The sequence below is a fragment of the Zootoca vivipara genome, chromosome 2 (assembly GCF_965207765.1).
Source record: "Zootoca vivipara chromosome 2, rZooViv2.hap1.1, whole genome shotgun sequence".
NCBI lineage: Eukaryota > Metazoa > Chordata > Lepidosauria > Squamata > Lacertidae > Zootoca > Zootoca vivipara.
This window is the reverse complement of record NC_142584.1, coordinates 18,539,857-18,560,802: the sequence shown is the minus strand read 5'-3', so window position 1 is coordinate 18,560,802 and position 20,946 is coordinate 18,539,857. Positions and strand designations below refer to the sequence as shown.

At 45.6% G+C, this 20,946-nt stretch overlaps 4 protein-coding genes across 5 annotated transcripts in view; 1 reads left to right on the top strand and 3 right to left on the bottom strand.

The window, feature by feature from the left end:
- LOC118079595 (tubulin alpha-1B chain) overlaps positions 1-20,946 on the bottom strand; it is a 120,611-nt gene that overhangs the window by 89,483 nt on the left and 10,182 nt on the right. The window lies entirely within an intron of this gene.
- The window catches only part of TUBA1A (tubulin alpha 1a), a 77,247-nt gene that overhangs the window by 46,119 nt on the left and 10,182 nt on the right, over positions 1-20,946 (bottom strand). The window lies entirely within an intron of this gene.
- Positions 994-10,262, top strand: LOC118079592 (tubulin alpha-1C chain). Of its 2 annotated transcripts, none has more exons than XM_035103902.3 (4): positions 994-1,128; positions 7,523-7,745; positions 8,450-8,598; positions 9,181-10,262. In XM_035103902.3, the coding sequence occupies exons 1-4, from the start codon at positions 1,126-1,128 to the stop codon at positions 10,153-10,155; spliced, it is 1,350 nt and encodes a 449-aa protein (XP_034959793.1). In that variant the 5' UTR covers positions 994-1,125; the 3' UTR covers positions 10,156-10,262. The 2 variants fall into 2 exon arrangements, with proteins under 2 accessions (XP_034959793.1, XP_088519077.1); XM_088662951.1 differs by lacking the exon at positions 994-1,128 and adding an exon at positions 1,664-1,872.
- Positions 20,719-20,946, bottom strand: part of LOC118079591 (tubulin alpha-1C chain) — a 10,410-nt gene continuing 10,182 nt past the window's right edge. Inside the window, exon 4 of the mRNA XM_035103901.3 lies at positions 20,719-20,946. This exon is cut by the window's right edge and continues 854 nt beyond it. Coding sequence (XP_034959792.1) covers positions 20,826-20,946 — 121 coding nt within the window. The 3' untranslated portion in view covers positions 20,719-20,825.

Here is a 20,946-nt window from a genome sequence, read left to right as displayed (position 1 = left end):
CTTGCCCAGAGGTGCAAATGTTGATCTGGAAAAAGCCACATCGGAAAAAAAAACCCTGTTGCCCGGGGAACAATAGTTATTTATTTATGACCATGAATGACAACTGTGGTGCCAGGAAAGAGGCACATATCCTCAGGGCACAACCGTCCAGGAGTGCTGTGGGGGAATGAAGATGGCAGGTTGCTTTAATAATTGCATCAAGACCCATAGGTCAGGTAAAAGCTATCAGCATTAAATCAGCCTAAAGCAGGGCTGGGAGCCCTTGCATGGCAGAGAATCAGCTTGCAAGACTGCAGAATGGATATACTGTAATGGTAGGAAGATCTGTGGGAAGCACAGAACGACAATCAAGTCTTTGTGCTCAGTCCAATACTTCAGTCATGGCCCAACGCATCCCTCAAGAACCACAGGCAGGGAGTGCTGGCTCAGATAAGAATAAGTCCTGTTATTTAAGATGGAATTAACTTTCAAGTAAGACATGCTTTCATTTGCAGGCATGGGGCTGAGGTCCTCCCCCCCATATAAAATATTTGAGGGGGTTGGCACCCCCCCCCAAAAGTTGGTGGGTGGGTGTCGTGTTATCGATTGCGCGGGGCGGGGCTTACTGCTTCCCACCCCACCCCCCATATTTCATAGCTGCCAAGTTATCCCTTTTTTAAGGGATTTTCCATTATGCTGAATAGGCTTCCTCGCGAGAAAAGGAAAACTTGGCAGCTATGCACATATTTTATTCAAGTTAGCACCTCAACTCTGTTTTCGTGGAGGTGGAAAGCGCCTTTAGCTCGGTCAAGCTCTGGGTTCCACTTCTGCGCTCGCTCGTCCCCGCCTTCACTTTTCGGGGAATTCGAACGTGCCAATCAAGGACCAGAGCGGGGCCGGTGCGCCTCTCCCCCCCCATCTGTTCCAGCCACGAAGCCCCGCCTCTGTTGCATACGTCACTCACGCCTTATAAAAGTAAACCCCCCCCTCCCACCCCCGGGCAAGTGCTGAAGTTGGGAAGACGTTTTTGCTCACTGGCGGCTCCCTGAACGGGTCGATTCGTGAGGAAGGCGGAGCTCAACCCGGTTCTCAACCCTCTCTTTCTCCTTTATCTGTGTTTGGTCTCTATCCTGCCTGACGGGAAACATGGTAAGTCGTGGGTCGGATGCGCCTCCTGCATTTACCTCGGCTTAGGTTCTGGGGATTTCCTTGGGAAAGGAAAAACACGGCTGGTTAAAGCGCAATGGCAATGCCTGTTTCCTCGTGGGTCTTGAGAAGGCGCGCAGAACTGTGTCCCGGGAGTGTCAGCTTGGCCTATGGGTGCCATGCAGCGTGCATAGCCCCTGGCACCGAAATTTGTGGGTGCCTGGCCCCTTCGTGGGGAATTTTGTGGATGCTCGGGCACCCCAGGGAGTAGGCACCATAGCTGCCAAGTTTTCCCTTTTCTCGCGAGGAAGCCTATTCAGCATAAGGGAAAATCCCTTAAAAAAAGGGATAACTTGGCAGCTATGGTAGGCACTGTGTCCTGCGCGTGTTGGCAGCCAACTGGGTCCCCCGGAACACGCGTGTAGCCGGAAAGCCGGTCAAGGGTGTGGCTGAAGGGCGCCAGGTTGAGATCTCGTGAGAATGGGGAGGTGTGGCGTCGAGTCGCCCTTCCCTTCCCCTCGGGAGATGGCCCTTGGCTAGTCTTTCCTGAGCATCGGCTGCGCTGGAGCTTTTCTCTGACTCCTGCCATAGGGCAGCGTCCCCCAGCGCTTAGGAAAACAAAAGAAAAAACATCGGGGGAAAAGCACTTGCGTGTAGGACGTGGAGATCGTAACGCGCAGACACGTGTCTGCTGGGCTGATGTCTTGAGGAGCCGCATCCAGGCTCTTTCCGCGCGCCAGGGGTGAGGTGAGCAAAATAATGCTCAGAGGTTTGGGTATATGGGCAGGGTGCGTAGCTCAGCTGCCAGCTTCCTCATGTATACCGTAGATATCCACTCCCACCCAATGGGAGAAGAACCCGGCTCTGGGAAACTTTTCTGAATCTCGATTTCTCTGACATGACGTGAGATAGGCGCTGGATACTGATATTCCCGGGGGAGGGGGCTTGGAGTGTATTTGTTGCTCTCTCGCAGCCAGCTCTGTAGAGCCTGGTATAGGAGGTAAGCCAGAAGAAGTAGCTCATCTCTGGTAGTCTAGGAGCCACAAGGCAGGCCCAGGAGGATAATAGTAGGCGAGAAACAGGGAGGGGTTGCTAGAAGCCTCCCTTTACTCATTCTGAGAAATGGGTCTCCGCGGATCTGCAAGTAAGCTCTTGGCAAAATCCTCCAGTTATCTTGGGTTTGCAATGCTCAGCGGCAGGTCATGACCCTCTTAAGCTCAGAATGACAGCTTCCTGGCACCGTCCTCCTTCTTGACTTTGGACACTCCATGCTAAGACACAACACAGCAGGGTTCAAAAGATCTACACAAGCAGGGTGCAGAGAATGTGATGGAAGGGGTCTGTTGAAGATCCAAACTTGTGCTGTTCCCCGCGGAATTTATAGGGACCTCTCTTGCTTATTTTGGCTACTGGTTAAAAGAAGGAAGTGCTGTTAACCAGAGAGCTTTTCCAAATCACAGCTCTCTAAAAACCGCTCTGTTTCCAAATGCCCCTTGCAAAAGTGCCGGCCTAAGCTGTTTGGGTAACACTTAAAAGGCAAGTTCCTTTGGGCTTGGGTAGCATCTTGAAAGCGAAAGTGGACAAGTTTGGACTTGCCAATTGGGAGGCTTTGCTCTTGCAAAGAGATGCTGTACATAAGGGGCTTTCTGCAGCATCGCATAATGCCCAGCTGCTGGTGAAAAGGATGAAATCTCTTTTAACATGTGCTGGAAGGTGAGGCACGTACAGCCGGAGTCAAAGAAGGACCACGGAAACTAGAATTTTTATAATCGAAAATGGATGTAGTAAAGCACTCAAGATGCAGTTCCGGCGTCAATAAAAAAACATGAGGCTGCTCAGCAAGGAGTTATTTATTTACTTCATAAAGTTTATATACGTCTGGACCAGGGATGCCAACTTCAATACAATATCGGAGGGGGCAGGGCAGGTAAGCCCCACCCTGCCTTGGATCTGTCCTGCTGGTAGCATGTGGGTAGCCTTCTCTTCTGTGTTCAGCTGTTGCTGAATACTGCCTCCACTGCAAACAACCAGCTACAGCAAGCCTAATCTAGTCAGGAATTCAAAATACTGTAGTTGGTTTCGAAACATCTACCCATTAGCATCTAGAAGATGGGCACTCCTGAGGAAGCAAGCATTACAGACTAGGAACCACGAGTTCCAAGCTCCTCTATAATCTTCAGGCCTTGCCTTTTTTTTAAATCAAGAGAAGAGCTCTGAACACAGGGCCTGCATTGTGGCTGGTACAGTCGGGCATCTCCCTGTGCAGATTATTAAAAGAATGGAAGCAGAACAGGCTCAAATTGAAGATGATATAAATGTAACACAGTTAATCTTAGAATATAGATGATGGCAGGGATAGCCATTAATGAAACAAACAAACAAACAAACAAACAAACAAAGTATTTGTTTTTGGGTGGGTGTTATTGGTTTTTTTGTCATTCTTTTGTATATTTTTTAATTTTTTAATTCAATACATTTCCAAAGTTTACAAAAAAAAGTAAATAAAAGGTACATAAGATAGCAACACAAAAGGATATAATGTGAAACACTGAAAAAAAAAATCAAAAGCTCAGATTATGAACAGGGAAAAAGAAAAAGAAGGGTGGAACCCTAAACAAGACAGAAAAATATTGATCAACAACAACATTATTTAAGGAGTACAAACCATAACTTGAATAATCTATACACAAAATTATAAGAAGAAATTACCTTCATATTGGTTTGAGTCCCTTATTAGTTTTATTGACTTCCCACTATCTCTTCGCGGTTTCAACTCAACAATTACATTTAAATAGTCTGTAATTAATTGTTTGTCCAGATAGGATGGGGAAGCATGGTGCTGTGAAGCATGCCCAGCAGCCTCAAAGTTCAAAGAGTTTAAAATTAAGATTTTAGAAAGGTCGGGGAAGGGGATTGGGGGGGGGCAGTGCAGAAGGACTGGAACTTAGGCCTACCCCTAACAATACACTTAAAGGGATGATAGGAGTCTTGTAAACATAATTCTGCCTGGAGACACTGCAGTGTACTCTTTGACCAGGATAGTCACTTATTCATTCATATCTGTGTCTGCATATTCTTCGAATAGTGGTGTTTAAGAAGGGGCAAGACTGTTGCAACTGTATACAGTGGTACCTCGGTCTACGAACTCCACAAAACCGGAAGTAGGTGTTCCGGTTAGCGAACTTTGCCATGGAAGCCGAACGGTGGAAGGGCACCGATGGCGGGAGGCCTCAGTAGGGAAAGCGCACCTCGGTTTAAGAACGCTTTGGTTTAAGAAAGGACTTCCGGAACGGATTATGTTTGTCAACCGAGGTACCACTGTATTAGGCTTCATGCTTCCAGGTACATCTTGTTCATCTGACTAGTCTTTTCCACAAGGAAATGCCCGGTACATGGAAGCGTGATATATAAATGCAAACATCTTGTTCCTCCTTAAGCAGCACTAGCCTAGTTGAAGAATATCGGGCAGGGGGACAGATTATAATGGCTAGAGTACCTTCAATAAGTACAGGCTCTCCATATGCATTACTGGCTAGCTAGAACATTACCCACGAACCTTCTAAGCTTTTAAGGCCGGGAAATAGAGGCACATTGTCTTCAGACAAGGACAGAATGCAAAACGTGTCCTGCTTTGCATGAACAGTTCACAAATGGCTACCACAGTTGAATTTCCTCTGACCTATCCATCTTGTTTATCACACTGGCTACACAATCCTACTTAATGTCTCCTTGAATGACGTCCGCTGCATTCCTCTGGAGTTAAAACTGCCATCTTGTGCATATTTACATGGGATTATTAGGCAAGAAGGATTCCTGCATAAGGGTTAGTATAGCCTTGAAATTCTTGTCTCCAACAAAAGCACAGAATGCCTCTGATAAGTTCTTTTTCTTTTAAACAATCTGTTGCAAAATCTTCACCGCTGGTCGTCTTGGGGTTTGTATCCTTCCCTTGACAGACCAAATATAGACTGTGGCTGCTAGTCACATGGGGTCCAAAGGATTAATTGGGGCATACTTACCCCCAAACACAAAGGCCAGCTGTGTAAACTGTTTTGAGGTTCTATGAACCAATTTGATGTGTTTCTTTTAACAGTCAAATGGTATATACATTTTGCTATTAAAAATAAATTGAAACTGCTGAGCTCATTGAAGTTGTGCTGACCATTTAAACCTCTAAATAGGATTAATGACTTCAAAATGGCCTTCAGAAATGAAACTCACCCTAACCAATTCCTCTGACTATTTATTCTACGAGTCTGTATGGTGAAGAACTCCAGATTTGAGGATTAAAGAATACTTGGAATGAGCACTGCTAATATTGGCCATCCAGTAGACTGCTGTTCAGGCACCAAGAAAGAGACAACATTCTAATCTGGAATGTTTGTGGAGATGGGGAAGTCTTCCTGTTTCAAAGGTGAAAGACAAGGCATATCAGTTGAAGCTGCAGGAATTCCATTTTGAGTTCTCTTCAGATGGGCAGATGCTTGTTAGCTGCAAAAGCTGTCACAAGACACGTCTCTATTACCAATGGTTAAGCAGAAGCATAAAGTGAGAACTCTTATGAAAATAGGGCTGCCATATTTCCAGGGGAAATTTCCGAAATGTGGTGCTTTGTCCTGGATCTTGGGAGAAAAAAAGCTCAACAACTTCGGGGGTTTCCAAAAAAAGAAAGAAAAGCTATTTTTTTGAAATATGGCAAAACCCTACTGAAAAGAACTCCAAATATCAACATCTCACTTATTAAAAGAGGAGTGTATTTTTCACATTTCCTATTTCTAAGTCAGTGTTTCTCAACCTTTTTTGGGCCACGGCACACTTGTTCCGTGAAAAAAATCACGAGGCACGCCACCATTAAAAAAGTTTAAAAATTTAACTCTGTGCCGCCCTATATTATAATTATGACTGTAAGAAACACTTGCCAAATATTGCTTTCTGGCGGGTCAGCGTTGCGTATTGGTGGCCGCCAGGCTCGTTTGCACTGAGCTTTGGGAAAGAGGAGGAGAAATATTGCTTTCCGGCAGGTCAGTGTTAATCGTTGGCGGCCGCCAGGCACGTGACAATGCAAATCGCCCTTCTCGTCACGGCACACCAGCCAGCATCTCGCGGCACACTAGTGTGCCACGGAACAGCAGTTGAGAAACGCTGTTCTAAGTCAATGAATTGTGGCTGCCTTTGCTTTCTTGCTATTGAGTCTTCAGAATATTATACAAGTCATCAGTAAGCACAGTTTCTAATAACATGTATTTCAATTCTAAAGGCGCAAGAAGACTTCCTTAATGATGGGGATTTATAAATGGACTGTTCTGTTGCATGAAAATTACATAACAGCCTGCTAGTAACTAGGGCCGCCATACGTCCGGTTTCCCCCAGTCATTATCAGGATTTATTGTTTTCGAAATAATTTTATTTGGTTTTACAAATATAGAATTATAACAATACAAAATACATATCCATATTTAGAATTTCCCACCTTCATGGGTCCTATTGTCAACCTTTTCAACTGCATATTATTTCATAATCCATATTTTATATCTCTCCATTTTGTCTGTAGTATTTGCCACATTACAAGTAGCAAAAGACATGACACTTGCAATGTATTTTACACTTATAACATTATTGGGATTTCAAAGATGGAATTGATGTCGGGGGCAGGGGTCCAAAAGTCGGCCCTTTGTCCTGGATCTTAGGCAAGATTGTGGGTGTTTTTGCAAAAAACAACCCAAAACAACAACCTTTGGGATGTCCTGGTTTTTACTTTTAGAAAGATGGCAGCCCTACTAGTAACTAAGCTGCTTAATAATAATAATAATAATAATAATAATAATAATAATAATAATTATTTGTACCCCGCCCATCTGGCTGGGTTTCCCCAGCCACTCTGGGCAGCTTCCAACAAAGATTAAAAATACATTAAAATGTCACACATTAAAAACTTCCCTGAACAGGGCTGCCTTCAGATGTCTTCTAAATGTCAGATGTCTTCTGAATATTTGCTCAGAAACAGTGGCCAGTGCCTTTGTGAGAACTGCTCATTCATCTCTGCAGTTCTGAAGGCAAGTCAAATGCCTCCACTTCTGAAGTAGAAGATAAATGAGGCTGCTGCAATTAGCGGCCCAAAGTCACCCTGTGAATTACTGGATAAGTAGTTACAGGTTGACTTGCACATGAGTTCAAGCTGCTGAACCGTACCTTGCCCACGGAGGGGAAGGGGGGGGAATGGTTAATGTTTTCTAAGAACAGGTCACGCTTAATTTTGCAAACTTGAATTTGCATGGGAACGGGCGGTAATTGATTGACACGTGGGGAAATTGTCAAGTGGTGACCGGTCCTTCAGCCGAAACCTCCCTGGGAGCTGTATTTCTGCTAGAGCTACTACCATAGCTGCTTCTTTTCACAGCGCGAGTGCATCTCTGTCCACGTTGGCCAAGCTGGAGTCCAGATTGGCAATGCCTGCTGGGAGCTCTACTGTCTGGAACATGGCATCCAGCCTGATGGGCAGATGCCCAGTGACAAGACCATTGGGGGAGGAGACGACTCCTTCAACACGTTCTTCAGTGAGACGGGAGCAGGCAAGCACGTCCCCAGGGCTGTTTTCATAGACTTGGAGCCAACTGTGATTGGTAAGCATACAAACAAGACATGCTAGAGGTGGGGCTGTAGCTTACATACCCTCCAACATTTCTCCAATGAAAATAGGGATGTATAATAATAATAATAATTAATAATGATAATTTATTGCTTATACCCCGCCCATCTGGTCGAGCCACCCCAGCCACTCTGGATGGCGTCCAACAGGATATTAAAAACACAATGAAAGATCAAACATTAAAAACTTTCTTAAACAGGGCTGCCTTCAGAAGTCTTCTAAAAGTCAGATAGTTATTTATTTCCTTGACATCTGATGGGAGGGCATTCCACAGGGCGGGCGCCACTACCGAGAAGGCCCTCTGCCTGGTTCCCTTTAACCTCACTTCTTACAGCAAGGGAACCGCCAGAAGGCCCTCAGAGCTGAACCTCAGTGTCTGGGATGAATGATGAGGGTGGAGACATTTAAATTACCATGTGTTTAAAGCCCATTCTCCTCCCCTCCCCCATAGCGACTGTAGTTTCCCCTTCACAGAGCCAACATCCCCAGCACCCTTGACAAACTACAGTTCCCAGGATTCTTTGGGAGAAGTCATGTGCTTTACCTATATGGTGGGCATGCCACCCAAATCTCCTCAGAAGCCTTAGACATGTGTTTGTCCTGGTGTACAATGGATATGATTCCTCAGGGGCAGATGGTCTTAAATACCTTTTCACCCAGGATCACTTCTCTCCGCAGATGAGGTGCGCACTGGCACCTACCGCCAGCTCTTCCACCCCGAGCAGCTCATCACTGGCAAGGAAGATGCTGCCAACAATTATGCCAGAGGCCACTACACCATTGGCAAGGAGATCATTGACCTGGTCCTTGACAGGATACGGAAGCTGGTGAGTTGATATCTGCTGCCCGTGTGACTGGGAAAAGGAAGTATTCAGGGGCTCCTAAACAGGACAGGCAAGTCGTTTCACAAAAACACCCATTATAAATAAAGGACATTTCTGTAATATGTTCCTTCTTGTTTCCTCTGTTCTGGCTGTGAGCATGGTTGTAGCAAGAAAAGGTACTGCCCGTGGTAAGAGGGAAAGGCCGGCTTTTTGGGAATAGACAAAACCCTTTAAAAAAGGAACAAATGGGGACCCTCCAAAACTAACAACAACAACAACAACATATTTATTTATTTTATTTATTTATTATATCCCACCCTCCCCAGCCAAGGCCGGGCTCAGAGTGGCTAGCAGAATAAAAACAACACAATAAGAGAGGACTGAGTGTGCTTAGAGTCCATAGAATTATGGATGCTAGAAGGAGAAAATGCAAAAAACAAAGGGGAGAGGGGAATTGAATGGCTAAGGGGGAATTGTGACCTCCCCACTCCTCCCACTGCAACATTTTGTTGCAGGTTTCACTTTATGTTCGAGCTGTATTAAACTTTAGAGCTGGGGTCTTTTAAACCTCTCTCTTTCCAACAGGCCGACCAATGCACAGGTCTCCAGGGCTTCCTGGTCTTCCACAGCTTTGGTGGGGGCACTGGTTCTGGGTTCACCTCCTTGCTGATGGAGCGCCTGTCGGTTGACTACGGCAAGAAGTCCAAGCTGGAGTTCTCCATCTACCCAGCTCCCCAAGTCTCCACAGCTGTCGTTGAGCCCTACAACTCCATCCTGACCACCCACACCACCCTGGAGCACTCCGACTGCGCCTTCATGGTAGACAACGAGGCCATCTATGACATTTGCCGCAGGAACCTGGACATTGAGCGCCCCACTTACACCAACCTCAACCGCCTTATCAGCCAGATTGTGTCCTCCATCACGGCCTCCCTGCGATTTGACGGGGCCCTGAATGTAGATCTGACAGAATTCCAGACCAATCTGGTGCCCTATCCCCGGATCCACTTCCCCCTGGCCACCTACGCCCCAGTCATCTCTGCCGAGAAAGCTTACCATGAACAGCTGACGGTAGCAGAGATCACCAACGCTTGCTTTGAGCCAGCCAACCAGATGGTGAAATGTGACCCTCGTCACGGTAAATACATGGCCTGCTGCCTGTTGTACCGTGGGGACGTCGTCCCCAAAGACGTCAATGCTGCCATTGCCACCATCAAGACCAAGCGTAGCATCCAGTTTGTGGACTGGTGCCCCACTGGTTTCAAGGTTGGTATCAACTACCAGCCCCCCACGGTGGTCCCCGGGGGCGACCTGGCCAAAGTGCAGCGTGCCGTCTGCATGCTGAGCAACACCACAGCCATTGCTGAGGCCTGGGCTCGCCTGGACCACAAGTTTGACCTGATGTATGCCAAGCGTGCCTTCGTCCACTGGTACGTTGGGGAAGGGATGGAGGAAGGCGAGTTCTCGGAGGCCCGGGAGGACATGGCTGCCCTGGAGAAGGATTATGAGGAGGTTGGGGCAGACAGTGCCGATGGGGATGACGAGGGCGAAGAATACTGATTTCTGTTTGTATCGGTTTGTTTTATGCTTCTCGCTCCTGTCTCCTTTCTGGATGCCTTCTGCTGTCCATTGTGTTAGACTCATTAAAAAGAAACATTTGGTTGAAAGCAGTCTTGTTCCTTTCTTTATAGAACAAACCGTGCCCTGTCCTTTTGAGTTGTAGGCCTGGGTCCAAGATTCAGCAACGGAGACCATGTGTCTGTGCCCTGTCCTTTAGAGTTTCATAAAAGGGTCTGTACGGCTAGGTCCTGCTATAGATGATGTCAGCTGAGAACATGCTTTTTGAATGGGTGGAGCGGGACTGGCCAGGCTCTTAGGGTTGGCAGAGCTTGAATGTCCTTGCAGCAGGACAACACAGGCATTTGCAATGCACCGAAGCACGCAAGGGCACTGACCTATATATTTGCAGCACTTTTTTCAGCAATTCTGTTGTAAAATCTCTTCTTCTACCGGGCCGCATGACTCCACTTTCCTGCTTACGGATTTGATACTGAGAAACTTGGCCATTGCATCCACAAGATTCCTCTGGCCTGCTCCAAAGTAACATCTTTAAAATGGTATCAAAGAAATTATATTGACTAGCAAAGAGAAATAGAAGTTTGCTCAGGGACCTTTGACCTTAGTCCATGTTCTCCTTAATTTTTGACTGGTTACTAAGATTGACCACCCCCTATGCAACAAGCCCCATAGGTATTCTTGACCGTTCTTTACATTTATGTGGCTTTATGGATTTGTAAGCATTGCCTTTGTAACGAAATGCAGCAGAAGGTCTGCAAACAGATGGCTTGGCCTCCACTGCAATCTTTATTAAATTGAAGGGAGGCGCTGCAACTTTTTGTGAAAGGGCAAATTTGAATCTCATTATATCTAGATACACCGGTTTTGCAGCATTTGGATGGTGGTTGTGTTTGTGATATTTTGATCACCTATTTATTTATTTATTTATTTATTTTGCCTTTATTGATTTTCGTATTTTACAATAATAAACATTTCTATAATACAGTCATCTTCAATAGTTTATATTACATTTTTTATCCTATATACAAAAGATAATTTGCACCACAAAGTCCACTAAATAAAATTAAAAGGAAAAGAAATAAAGAGATAAAAAATAAAAGGAAAAGAAAAACCAATTTCTCCAGGTCTTAAATAAATCATCAAATTAGACTTCCCCTCAATCGCCAATGTATATTATTGTATTACAAATGAATGTACTCTATTTGCTATACATATCTTTATCTATTTTCTATTACATTCTTATAACAACATGTAGCCGCACTCATAATAATCAAGTGTTCTCCCTTCAAGGGCACTCGAACGCTAGCATAGATAGTGAACCCTTACTGTATTTTTGGACATATATCTATCCCACTTTTCCATAAACTTTTGTTTGGTGTTACCTCTCAGACTATTTTTCAACTGCGCCATTTCGGCAACTTCTTGTAGCTTGTTTTGCCACTCTATTAGGGTTGGGACCTGCTCTTCCTTCCATCTGTTTTGCCACCAAGATCCGTGCTGCTGCCGTTGCATATAGAAATATTTTGATCACCTTTTTAATGGTTCTAACATTTCACCACTGGAGCACGCAATGATAGTGTGGGTGAGTGAGGATCTACAGTACATCAGGAACAGGGGGGTGGGGGAGATCAGCAGCACCTCCTACTGTAGGGTTGCCATATTTCAAACAGTGGAAATCCAGACAGAAAAGTTGTTGAGCTTCTTTTTGTCAACGTTTTTGCAAAAAAAATAAAAATGCAGTTTTGAGCTATTTTATGTGAAACCCTCAGATGAGACCAATCAAAGGAGCATTATAATTGTTGTTGTTTAGTCGTTTAGTCATTTCCGACTCTTTGTGACCCCATGGACCAGAGCACGCCAGGCACTCCTGTCTTCCACTGCCTCCCGCAGTTTGGTCAAACTCATGTTCGTAGCTTTGAGAACACTGTCCAACCATCTCGTCCTCTGTCGTCCCCTTCTCCTTGTGCCCTCCATCTTTCTCAACATCACAGTCTTTTCCAAGGAGTCTTCTCTTCTCATGAGGTGGCCAAAGTATTGGAGCCTCAGCTTCATGATCTGTCCTTCCAGTGAGCACTCAGGGCTGATTTCCTTCAGAATGGATAGGTTTGATCTTCTTGCAGTCCATGGGACTCTCAAGAGTCTCCTCCAGCACCATAATTCAAAAGCATCAATTCTTCGGTGATCAGCCTTCTTTATGGTCCAGCTCTCACTTCCATACATCACTACTGGGAAAACCATAACTTTAACTATACGGACCTTTGTCGGCAAGGTGATGTCTCTGCTTTTAAAGATGCTGTCTAGGTTTGTCATTATAATAGGGTTGCCATATTTCAAAATGTGAAAATCCAGACAGAAAAGAAGTTGAGGTGTGTGTGCTTTTGGGGGAGTGGGGAGTTGTAGAGCTTTTTTTGTCCTCTCCAAAATAGCAAAGAAATTGGAAGAGGGGGTCATTAATAAAGAATGGGGAAAGTGGATCATTTCTTTGGAAAGCTATTGCACACAATTACACGCTTTGGTAGGATTGACAGAAAACTTGTAGTAAAAATTTGAACTATGAATTGACAAAGGATTGATCAGAATGAAGTTATGAAAGAGATGCAGAGGGGAGAAATTGTTATATTAAGATCCACAAGGGGCGGGGGGAGTCAAAAGGGATTATATGTCTATGTATTTAATTCGTTTGTTTAAGCTATTTTTTTAAGGAAAATAAGCAAAAACAACATTGCTCACATGGGTTGCCATACGTCCAGGTTTTCCAGGAATTTTTTAGCAATTTCCACCCAGACAATGCTTCCGGCTGCAGTATTCTGTATATGTCTGGGAAATTCTGGACGTATGGCAACCCTTGGCCACTGGAGAGGCAACATGGAGTGGCTGATCCATCCTTTGCAAGGAGTGTGCCGCAGCAGCAGCAGCAGCGTGCAATGCATTCCTCAGAGGCTGGAGGCGCTGCCCTGTGGATTCTGCCTCCTGATGCGATCACCACACCTTCCTGGGGCTCTTTCATAAGGAGGTGCCAATGTGCAACATGCCATCTCCCCTCCCACTAGAGTAGCACATGGGTTTTATTTTGCATGCCTGTTTTGTTCAGTGGAGGTAATAAAGCTATACACAAGCTCTTTCTGTTGACAAAGTAAGCCAAGCCAGGGCTAGAAGATAGAGAACCACGAGAGGTCAGGAGGGTGGCAACACAAGAACGGGCCTTCTCTGCATTGGCTCCCTGTCTGTGGAATGCTCTCCCCAGGCAAGTTTGCCTGGCACCTTCACTACGGTATACACTTTTAGGTGCCAGGCAAAAACGTTCCTATTCAAACAGGCCTTTGCCTGACTTGATCTACGTCTCATACCCTGTTTAAAAATGCTGGCTCTTTTTGTTTTTTGTTTTAATTGGGTTGCTAGTTTTGTTTGATTTTATGTCTTTTGTATGTATTTTATATTTTATGGGAACCGCCCTGAGACCTTCGGGTATAGGGCGGTATAGAAAATAAGTAAGTAAGTAAATAAATAATTAATAACTTAATCTTGTTGGGTTGGTGGGGGATAAATCTCAGTAGCTAGCATTTAACTCCCCAGCTATGCCCTGTTGCTATAAAGACACCCTAGAAAAGTGAATCAAATAAAAATGGCTAAAAGGTGACTCTAGAAAAAGTGGGGAAATGGATCAAAGAAGATGCACTGAGATCGGTTCTGAAGGCTGTCTTAGAAGTTGAGGACTAACTACATACAGAAGTTGCATATTAGAATGAGAAAGTACAAGTCCTTATTACATGCCGTGATGAAGCTGCAATTAAACCTGCATTTCCAAAATGTGCTTTTGGAGCCGTATATTGCTGCTTTTTGAAACCCGTTCGTTTTTTATTACTTTTCAGTACAGTGATACCTTGGTTCTCAAACTTAATCCATTCCAGAAGTCCGTTCCAAAATCAAGGTGCACTTTCCCATAGAAAATAATGCAAAATGGATTAATCAATTCCAGACTTTTAAAAACAACCCCTAAAACAGCCATTTAACATGAATTTTACTATCTAACGAGACCATTGATTCATAAAATGAAAACAATAAACAATGTACTGCAGTCACACAATCAATCAATCAGTAGCTGTACTGGGTTCCACACAGTCACAAAAACAAAACAAAGAGAGTCACAAAAACGCAAAATAAATAGCAAAAACAGACAAACCTCAGTGTAACACTCAAAACGGAAGTGTGGCACTCAAATTGGAAGCGTAAGGCTCAAAACAGAGCACGTTCGCCTTCCAAAAAAAGTTTGCAAACCGGAACATTTACTTCTGGGTTTGCAGTGTTTGGGTTCCAAGTTGTTTGAGTACCAAGGCGTTTGAGAACCAAGGTACCACTGAAGATTGTACAGCAGTCTTTTCTATATTGCTACAAAAGTACCCTTTTGTACAAAAGGGATGTGGGAGGCTCTGTGGTTTAACCCACAGCTGTGGGTTAAACTACAGAGTCTAGGGCTTGCCAATCAGAAGGTCGGCAGTTCAAATCCCCGCAATGGGGTGAGCTCCTGTTGCTCAGTCCCAGCTCCTGCCAACCTAGCAGTTCAAAAGCACGTCAAAGAGCAAGTAGATAAATAGGTACCACTACAGCCGGAAGGTGTGCTGCTCTGGTTCGCCAGAAGCGACTTTGTCATGCTGGCCACATGACCTGGAAGCTCAGTTTCAGTTTAGTTTTATTACAGCAAAAGCCAGCAATACCATAATTCCAAACAAAAGAAAATCAGTAATAACATCACCAGAAATAAAACAATTACACAATTGCTTCTCAGCCTTTTGGCTAAGATCAAGTGTAGTAGACCTGGAAGCTGTACGCCGGCTCCCTCAGCCATTAATGCAAGATGAGTGCCGCAACCCCGGAATCGGTCACGACTGGACCTAATGGTCAGGGGTCCCTTTACCTTTACCTTTACAAAAGTACCCTAACATCAATGAGTTTGTAGGTTAGGAATGAGGCCTACTGGACTCCTCTGAGTGCCAAAATGTTGTTGTTGTTTAGTCGTGTCCGACTCTTCATGACCCCATGGACCATAGCACGCCAGGCACTCCTGTCTTCCACTGCCTCCCGCAGTTTGGTCAAACTCATGTTCGTAGCTTTGAGAACACTGTCCAACCATCTCATCCTCTGTCGTCCCCTTCTCCTAGTTCCCTCCATCTTTCCCAACATCAGGGTCTTTTCCAGGAGTCTTCTCTTCTCATGAGGTGGCCAAAGTATTGGAGCCTCAGCTTCAGGATCTGTCCTTCCAGTGAGCACTCGGGGCTGATCTCCTTCAGAATGGATAGTTTGATCTTCTTGCAGTCCCCGGGACTCTCAAGAGTCTCCTCCAGCACCATAATTCAAAAACATCAATTCTTCGGCGATCAGCCTTCTTGAGTGCCAAAATAGGTCTGCTTTATTCTTGTCCTTTGCCAGTAAGCTTCCAATCTGTCCTTTGCAGTGCTTGTTCTAGCCCCAACAAGCGGTGGAATAAATGGACGGGTGCAGGTTGCTAAGTCTGCAACTCGGAATTCAGCCACTGCTGCATGAGAAAACAAGCTCCTGCCAAGTGGTTTCTGTGAGACAGCAGGATACTCAAGCCGGGCGAAACTGAACGGATTACATTAATGACTGCTGCCTCCTTCAGCTTCTGCTGCAGCCGTATCTGCATAAATACAAAAGCATCATTGGACGGACTCCAGCTAGCCATATGTGGGGGTAGGCTGTGTCTGGTTAGGTGATATTCTTAACAGCTGCCTCTTTGCTGGGCCCTTCTTACACCCATCTCCCCTTCCTGAAGATGCCAATGCAAAGTGGATAGAAAAGTTAGATGGAGAAGGTGAGGAGGACGAGTTATTGGAAGAAACTGGACAAGAAGTGGTGAGAGCAGAACATTGGCACAAGGCTGGATCAGGAGAAACTTGAGGAAAACAAGGGGAGGGCATAACAACCAGTGCAGAAGCATTGTGTCACTGGAGAAGGCTGGAAGGAAGGAAGGCTGGGAGATTTGTGGGGGATGGCGACGTAGGGGTCTGGAAGGAAATGAACGAATTCCTGTAAACCTAATTGACCGATTTTTGGAGTAAATCAACTTGAAAACGATTGGCCACAAATAGGGGGTTTAATGATCCGACAAACTCAATCACAGGGGCAAGCAAATAATGAGTAGGAATAAATTTCTTTGCTACATCTGAATCAAGAGAGGTCATGTGAGGTCTGGACCGGTGCCTAGGCTCAGAGGTGGGCTGCGTGATGGCCAGCAACAGAGTCTGAATCTTGCCAAGGTGGAAGTACTGTGGGTGAACAGATAGCAGTTAGCAAGTTTAGATCATTGGGTCCACGGCCTGCTTTGAGCGACATGCTACTCCCTCTGGAGCAGGTTCACAGGCTGAGGGTGCTCCGAGATGAACCCCACATAACAGTTATTAAATTTTCTGTTTTACATTTTAGAATATTCATTTAAACAACCTTAAAACAACAGTGACTTCCCTTCTTCTTTTTCCATGGTTCATTTTGCGTAACAAATAACCTGCATATTTTATATAATAATAATAATAATAATAATAATAATAATAATAATAATAATAATATATTATTTATACCCCGCCATCTGGCCGGGCCTCCCCAGCCACTCTGGGCAGCTTCTAACAGAAATATTAAAATACAATAATTTATTAAACATTAAAAACTTCCCTAAACAGGGCTGCCTTCAGATGTCCTCTAAAAGTCTGGTAGTTGTTTTTCTCTTTGACATCTGGTGGGAGGGCATTCCACAGGGCGGGTGCCACTACCGAGGAGGCCCTCTGCCTGGTTCCCTGTAACTTGGCTTCACGCAGCGAGGGAACTGCTAGAAGGCCCTCGCCACTGGACCTCAGGGTCCGGGCAGAACGATGGAGGTGGAGACGCTCCTTCAGGTATACTGGACCGAGGCCATTTAGGGCTTTGAAGGTCAGCACCAACACTTTGAAATGTGCTCGGAAACATACTGGGAGCCAATGTAGGTCTTTCAAGACCGGTGTTATGTGGTCTCGACGGCCGCTCCCAGTCACCAGTCTAGCTGCCGCATTCTAGAGTAGTTGTAGTTTCCGAGTCTGGATTAATTGTAGTTTCCGGGTTATCTTCAAAGGTAGCCCCACATAGTGTGCATTGCAGTAGTCCAAGCGGGGGATAACTAGAGCATGCACCACTCTGGCGAAACAGTCCGCGGGCAGGTAGGGTCTCAGCCTGTGTACCAGATGGAGCTGATAGTCAGCTGCCCTGGATACAGAATTAACCTCCGCCTCCATGGACAGCTGTGAGTCCAAAATGACTCCCAGGCTGCGCACCTGGTCCTTCAGGGGCACAGTTACCCCATTCAGGACCAGGGAGTCCTCCACACCTGCCCGCCTCCTTTCCCCCACAAACAGTACTTCTGTCTTGTCAGGATTCAACTTCAATCTATATAAACTAAACCATTCAGTATTCCGTTATTGCATCCATCAAAACTTATCTACACTGTTGAATTTATCTTATTGCTGCCAGCATTTATCTTATTTATCTGAATTGATCTTATTGCTGCCAGCATTTTCATTTTCAGACAATTTGCCCCCCATATATTCAATAAGCATTTTCCAATTTTCTTTAAACATATATTCTTCTGGTTCTCTTATTCTATAAGTTGGGTCTGCAAGCTGCGCATATTCCATCATCTTAAGTCGCCATTCTTCTTTAGGTGGGACTTTGCTCGTTTTCCATTTTGAGGCTAACAAAACATGGGCCGCAGTAGTGGCATACATAAATAACTTTTTGACACCTGGGAATTTCTGTCTGAATTATCCCCAACAAAAAGGACTCTGGTTTTTTTTGGGGGGGGGGGCGGAGAGTACATTTCCCCCCCAATTAACTATGTATTATTTCCCAATACAGTGGTACCTCGTGTTGCGAACTGTCCTCCTTACAAATTCTTCGGATTATGCACTCCGCTAACCTGGAAGTAGATGCCCCTTCTTGCAAACTTTGCCCCAGAATGCGAGCGGAAATCGTGCTCCGGTGGTGTGGCAGCAGCGGGAGGTGCCATTAGGAAAAGCGCGCCTCATGTTACGAGCAGTTTCCGGTTACGAACAGACCTCCGGAATGGATTAAGTTTGCAACCGGAGGTACCACTGTTCTCTTTTACCCTTTACAGGTTCACCACATGTGATAGAAGGTACCCTCAGTCTCATTGCATCTCCAGCAATTATTGGATTCAGTTTTATACATCTTAGTGAAAGCACATCAAAGTGCAAGTAGATAGATAGGTACCGCTCCAGCGGGAAGGTAAACGGCATTTCCGTGCGCTGCTCTGGTTCGCCAGAAGCGGCTTAGTCATGCTGGCCACATGACCCGGAAACCGTACGCTGGCTCCCTTGGCCAATAAAGCGAGATGAGCGCCACAACCCCAGAGTCGTCCATGACTGGACCTAATGGTCAGGGATCCCTTTACTTTTAAGGAATGAATGGAAATCGTATTGAATGTGAAGACTTAACTGCTTGGGGAATAAGCAATGTGAGGCAGCATGCAGAGTATTTCTGAAACAGTGGCAAAATTGGAAGGCGAGGAATAATTGGAAATGGGGAAGAAGAGGCAGATTGAAGTTAGAAACAGAAAGGGGGATGTTTATGAAGAGAACGCAAAGGTGTGCTTGTCTGAGGCTAATATTAGAAGTGGGTAGGAGAAAAACGAGGGAAGAAAGGATACGGTGAAGGAATGACTTAAGGCAGGCAGAGGCATGGGGTGCAGGATTTGATAGGACGGGAAAAGGAGGCTGAGCCAAAAGGAACAAGAGGGGAAGTAAACCAAATGGCCTAAGTTTAACAAGATTAGCAAAAGAGAAATGATAGTTCACTACCCATTATTGAAAGAACGTCTCCACCCCCATCGTCCAGCCCAGACACTGAGGTCCAGCTCCGAGGGCCTTATGGCGGTTCCCTCACTGCGAGAAGTGAGGTTACAGGGAACCAGCAAGACGGCCTTCTTGATAGCGATGCATGCCCTGTGGAACACCCTCCCACCAGATGTCAAGGAAATAAATAACTGCACAACTCTTAGAATATATCTGAAGGCAGTCCTGTACAGTATTAGGAAATTCTTAATGTCAGATGATTTACAATTTTTAATATATGTTGGAAGCCGTCAGATGGGCAGGGTATAAATAAAAAAGCTATTACTACTATTATTGTACCTGCTTGGGGGGAAAAATTGACTCTCCAGAACTTCCTCTGGCATAGGTGTGTTATTTCGTCAATAAGGTAAAGGGCCCCTGACCATCAGGTCCAGTCGTGTCCGACTCTGGGGTTGCGGTGCTCAACTCACTCTATAGGCCGAGGGAACCGGCATTTGTCCGCAGACAGTTTCCAGGTCATGTGGGCAGCATGACAAAGCTGCTTCTGGCGAACCAGAGCAGCGCACGGAAACGCCGTTTACCTTCCCGCCGGAGCGGTCCCTATTTATCTACTTGCACTTTGATGTGCTTTCGAACTGCTAGGTGGGCAGGAGCTGGGACCGAACAACGGGAGCTCACCCCGTTGCAGGGATTCGAACCGCCAACCTTCTGATCAGCAAGCCCTAGACTCTGTGGTTTATCCCACAGCGCCACCTGGGTCCCTACCATTTCGTCGATAGCTAACAGTAATGTTTTAGGGATCACCAATGTGGCATATTTGGGGGCCAATGTGCCTACCAGTATTTTAAAACATGCAAATGGTCTCAGCAAACATCACCTGCTTGAAATGGCTTGGCCTCTTCTACATGCCAACATTTCATTGGATGCCGAGGATAGGACATTCCTGTTCTGTGCTGCCTCGAGAGGTCCAGAGGGTGGCAACATGAGAACGGGACCTTCTCTGCAGTGGCTCCCCGTCTGTGGAATGCTCTCCCCAGGGAAGTTCGCCTGGCACCTTCATTAGACACTTTTAGGTGCTAGGCAAACACATTCCTTTTTAACCAGGCCTTTGTTGATTTTAGTGACATCCTATGCCCTTTTAAAATGTGGCTCTTTGGGGGGAGTCTTATTGGGCTATTGCTTTTATTTTATATACTGTGATCTACCCAGAGTCCTCCAGGTATAGGGCGGTATATAAATTCAACAAACGAGAAGTGCAAGTAACTTGTCTCTGGGACTGAGCCCGGCAGGGACTAATATAGGATGCTATCCTCGTTCTCTGGGTGACATGGGGTGCATGCCTGCACCATTTTATATGCCCCTTTTCTGCTCTTTTAGATGTGGCAGCTATTTTGTCAAGCCACACTGCCAAGGCAGCCACCTTGTGTTATGCTCTCTCCACCACCATCCCACCCAGTTGTTGACCGACACCCATGGGACTTTTGAGTTCCAAATGTGCCTGCCTGTTCCCATTGTAGCCAGCCAGACACTGATGGGAAGCCCACAAACAGGGACAGGGGCATAATAGCCCTTTCGCGTTCATGTTCCCCAGCAACTGGGTTGCAGACACATGGCTTCCAGTGCTGAATCTTGGACCCAGGCCTACAACTCCAAAGGATAGGGCACAGTTTGTTCTATAAAGAAAGGAACTAGACTGTTTTCAGCTAAACATTTTGTTTAATGAGTCTAAAACAATGGACAGCAGAAGACATCCAGAAAGGAGACAGGAGCGAGAAGCATAAAACAAACCGATACAAACAGAAATCAGTATTCTTCGCCCTCGTCATCCCCATCGGCACTGTCTGCCCCAACCTCCTCATAATCCTTCTCCAGGGCAGCCATGTCCTCCCGGGCCTCTGAGAACTCGCCTTCCTCCATCCCTTCC